This window comes from Penaeus japonicus, unplaced genomic scaffold (assembly GCF_977035675.1).
Source record: "Penaeus japonicus unplaced genomic scaffold, GWHDUDI00000001_assembly GWHDUDI00000011, whole genome shotgun sequence".
Taxonomy (NCBI): domain Eukaryota; kingdom Metazoa; phylum Arthropoda; class Malacostraca; order Decapoda; family Penaeidae; genus Penaeus; species Penaeus japonicus.
In genome coordinates this window covers 30,516,362-30,520,372 of record NW_028234413.1, presented here as the reverse complement: position 1 = coordinate 30,520,372, position 4,011 = coordinate 30,516,362, and the positions used below count along the sequence as shown (strand labels likewise).

Genomic DNA, 4,011 nt, shown 5'->3' with positions numbered 1-4,011 from the left:
TGGACGGGTGGTACAGCATGTGTACCGCGCATTCAAAAGCCCAGTGGCCGGGCGGCACAGTATTGTGCCAGCCATTCAATTGATTTAGGCCTAATAATTCGAACGCCCCGGCATTTGGACATTCAAGGCTAGAATTCCCCCGTCGGGGATGGGTTAACAAGATGTGATGTAAAGAAATATTTTAGTAAACAGTCTGAATACTTTTCCTGAACTGAGCTAGTTCTCCTTCACTTTTATTAATTTATTTGTTTCCTAATTCTTTCTAGAAAGTCTAAGTGATATTTTTATATGTATTTTTTCTTTTTATTTCACTTCAGTGTCACCACACTTATTAGATTTACCATTTTAAAAGTCAAATACTCCACCCTGGAATATCTTTTCCTTTAGAATTGATTATCTGAGGTGTCTTCAGCATATTTCTCTATATGTTTTATATTACTGAGTATTTGTTATATCTTATGTTCTTGTCTTTTTCAATTAGTTTTAGTAATTGAAAAATTGTCATGGCGGAACTAACCCATTTAAAAGTTTCAAATTCCCCTCCAAGCTACCACTCTCAGGGGTATGCATTGACAAGGGTTAGTCAGGGCCTTATTGCTTGCATCCCTGGCCAGCATCAAGGAAGGGCAAAAATACACACTTTCACTTGATGATCTGGAATGGGACCCTAGGGTTTATGGACATTACAATACAACCATGTTTTTTAGGTCACTTTTTCTTGTTAGGTAATAATTTTATATTTAGAAATGCCCATTTTTTCAGTTATTTCAGTTACTTAGGATTTAGTATTATGTTATTTCACAGGTGGAAGTATGGCAGATGAATGGAAGACAACTGCTTTCCGGCAGAGGATCATTACTCAGCTGGAAGATTTGATCCGGCAGACACCGACGGGCAACCAGAAATCTGCTCATGATTTGGAACATCAGGTAGAACAGAATTCAAGATGTATATGCATGGAGTCTCAAGCAGGGATGGGCTTAAATACAAGTGCAAAAATACAGATACAGCCATATGTACATAAACTTTGTTATGACCAAATGGAAATACAGATACAAAGAACCTACTTTCTTAATCTTCAAGCAGAAATGCAATACAATTATAAAGCTTCAAATACAAATTGAATATAAATATAATTGGCACCAAATTTTCAAATATGATGCTTCATATACAAATGAAATAGAAGTACAATATATATATTGGATCTTTACTTCAGGGAGAACCAAATTCATCTCATTTAGTAACTGAAAATTATTTTTTTGTATGATTAAAGGAACTAAATGAGTTCCCAAACTTTGTTCCACAAGTTTATGAGAATATAATTTATCACTTATTGACATTATATACTCTTATGCATAGATTTAGAAAACAAATAAGCAATTTTCAGTGTTTGACTGACTGTTGAAATGATTGTATTACGAGTTAATTATTCCCTCCCCAAAAAAAGATCTTGTAGTTATTTGCAATTTTAAAATGTTTGAATCACTCCCCATTAATTATTTCAGGTTTCAGAAAAATAACACTTATGTATAATTCCAGAAAATACATTTTTAACTCCAAATGCTTGATCCAGTGACACTCTTATGAACATTATAGATTCTGATGATGTTGCATAATGAAGAAAAAAACACCAATCTTGAAATAAACCTGATATTGTTAAATTTTAGTAGAGGAGGTAAATTAAAATAGATTAATAATTCTTTGATCTATTACAGATCTTTCAGAGATCATCAAAGCGAGAGGAATATTTGCAGTATATTGGTCGCTTAGTTTCCCACATGCGGGACATGGCCCAAAGTAATAGCAATCCACAAACAAGTAACCCACAGTTAACAGCAGTATTAGCAGGACAACAGGTTCCAACTGGTCAAATGGTTGGGCCAGGAACTCAAATGACGGGGCCAGGTGGACCAGTGACAGCTGGCCCAAATGCCACAATCATCACTGGCCAAAATATTCAAAATTTGCAAGGAGGGCCAAGGATAGGTCAGACTATGATGCCAAACCTTCCTAATCAAGCCAATGACATCCCTAACTGGCCGGCAAATAATCATCAGCGCTTATCAGATATCCAAATGGGAAATGTTAACAAAAAACAGCAAGGTATAACCATAAATCAAATGGGTGGGCAACCAGGTAAAATTAACACTATCCAGATGACTATTGGCCAGAACATACAAACATCGCAGATAGGACAGTTCACGGGCCAGATGGTTGGTCGTGGTGGAGGACCCAGGCAGCCCCGTGTCCCTTCCCCTGGATTCCCAGGTGGTGTCCAAGCAGTTCCAAGGCAGGGGACACCCACACCAAGTAGTGCATCCCCTGCACCCCCTCTCTCAGCACCAAGTAACCTGGTGTCTCCTTCTCCATCATCCAACATGGTTCCCTCACCAGCTGGACCCAACAGTGCAGGGATGGGCCGAGGTGCCAGTCACATTGGGGCACCTTCACCTGGTGGAATAATCAACACTCCTGGCCAGATCCAGCAACCCTCACCTGCAGCTCAAGGTATGACTAACAGTCAGGCAGAAGAAGCAGCCTATAGAGAGAAGGTGCGACAGCTCAGTAAATATGTTGATCCCCTACGCCGTATGATTCAAAGAATTGGGAATGAAGATGCGGAAAAGTCGCGGAAGATGAAACAATTGTATGACATGTTACAAAATCCCCAAAGGCGAATGCCCATTGAAACTCTACTGAAGTGTGAGCAGGTGTTGGAGAAACTAGAAATTCATCGTGATGCTGAAGTGCCCCCAAGCATGGAAAATCGCATTGCAGCAATGACAGAAGCAGTAACAAACTCTTTAAAGTCTCCCTGTGCTGCCCACACTCTGCACCGTACAATATCACCAGCTTTGTCAGTTCTTTTAGGCCCAAATCTTGCAACCAATCCAATTAAACCAGTGAAACGAGATAATCCTCTGCAGCCTCCACCAGAAACCCCAAATATTAGTGATGTTATTCAGGGTGAAGTAGCTCGTCTGAATGCACGCTTCAGAGTCAATTTAGATTGTCAACAGCCACCTGGCAGCGATGACCTGACACTCATCTGCCAGTTGGATGATCCAAATTTGCCCTGTGTACCACCAATTACCCTTACTGTCCCTTCAGGGTATCCCTTGAAGCCTCCACGGTGTGATTTACTTGCTGTTGATTATGAAACAACTGACTTCCTAAAGAGTGCTAGAGAAAGCATGATGGTTCGACTGCGCAACATGCCCCCACACAGTAGCCTAACCATGATGCTCCACAGTTGGGAAATGAGTGTTCGTCAGGCTTGCTCACCAAAGCAGTCTGTGACGTCTGCTGCTGCCTCAGCACTTGCTATGACTGCTGGCTTTTGAAGAGAATTACACATCAGGTGGGTCATCTAAGTGCAACTACAGAAATTAGGAAATATCAGATTGACTGATATCAAGTAGCCATTTTCTGTACTCAAGATATATATACAGCAGTTTGTCAATTACACTTTTACATATGTATTTTAATTGTAAGACATGTAAATTATATCTACACCTGAATGTGGATGCTGTTGCTGACTGATCATTGTCTTGACTGTAAGTTATATTTTTTCTTAATAGCTACATAAAAATATCTGTGTTTGTCTAAGGACAGTGTATGATTGCAATCACAAAGGTGTTCTGTTAGTAAGAAAATATTTGATCAATATTTTTATAGATATGTAATACTAGTACCTGGGTCAGTATGGTATAACAAGTCTTTTCCATAAAAGGATTAACTGCTGTTGTTTAGTCTAAGATGGTGGTGAGACTTGTTTTTTTTACATATAATACACTGATTCTGTTTCATTCCATCTTTTCATTTTACACAATAGGCATCAATAAAGCATATAGGTCTTACAAAAGTGTTGCAAAAAAATTTAAAATACCTCGAAGAAACTATTTTTCTTAAAAAATATATATAAATTATACTAACTTTGCAGAACAATATTGAACTGGATTTCATTCTCTTATATGGACAATATTGAGAATCATATTTTATTTTTATTTC

At 38.5% G+C, this 4,011-nt stretch overlaps 1 protein-coding gene across 1 annotated transcript in view; it reads left to right on the top strand.

Annotated features, from left to right (window-relative positions):
- LOC122248817 (mediator of RNA polymerase II transcription subunit 15) overlaps positions 1-3,809 on the top strand; it is a 6,152-nt gene extending 2,343 nt beyond the window's left edge. Inside the window, exons 2-3 of the mRNA XM_043009139.2 lie at positions 805-929; positions 1,716-3,809. Coding sequence (XP_042865073.1) covers positions 813-929; positions 1,716-3,344 — 1,746 coding nt within the window. The 5' untranslated portion in view covers positions 805-812 and the 3' untranslated portion in view covers positions 3,345-3,809. The remainder of the gene's footprint in view (positions 1-804; positions 930-1,715) is intronic.
- The last annotated feature ends 202 nt before the right edge of the window (positions 3,810-4,011 follow it).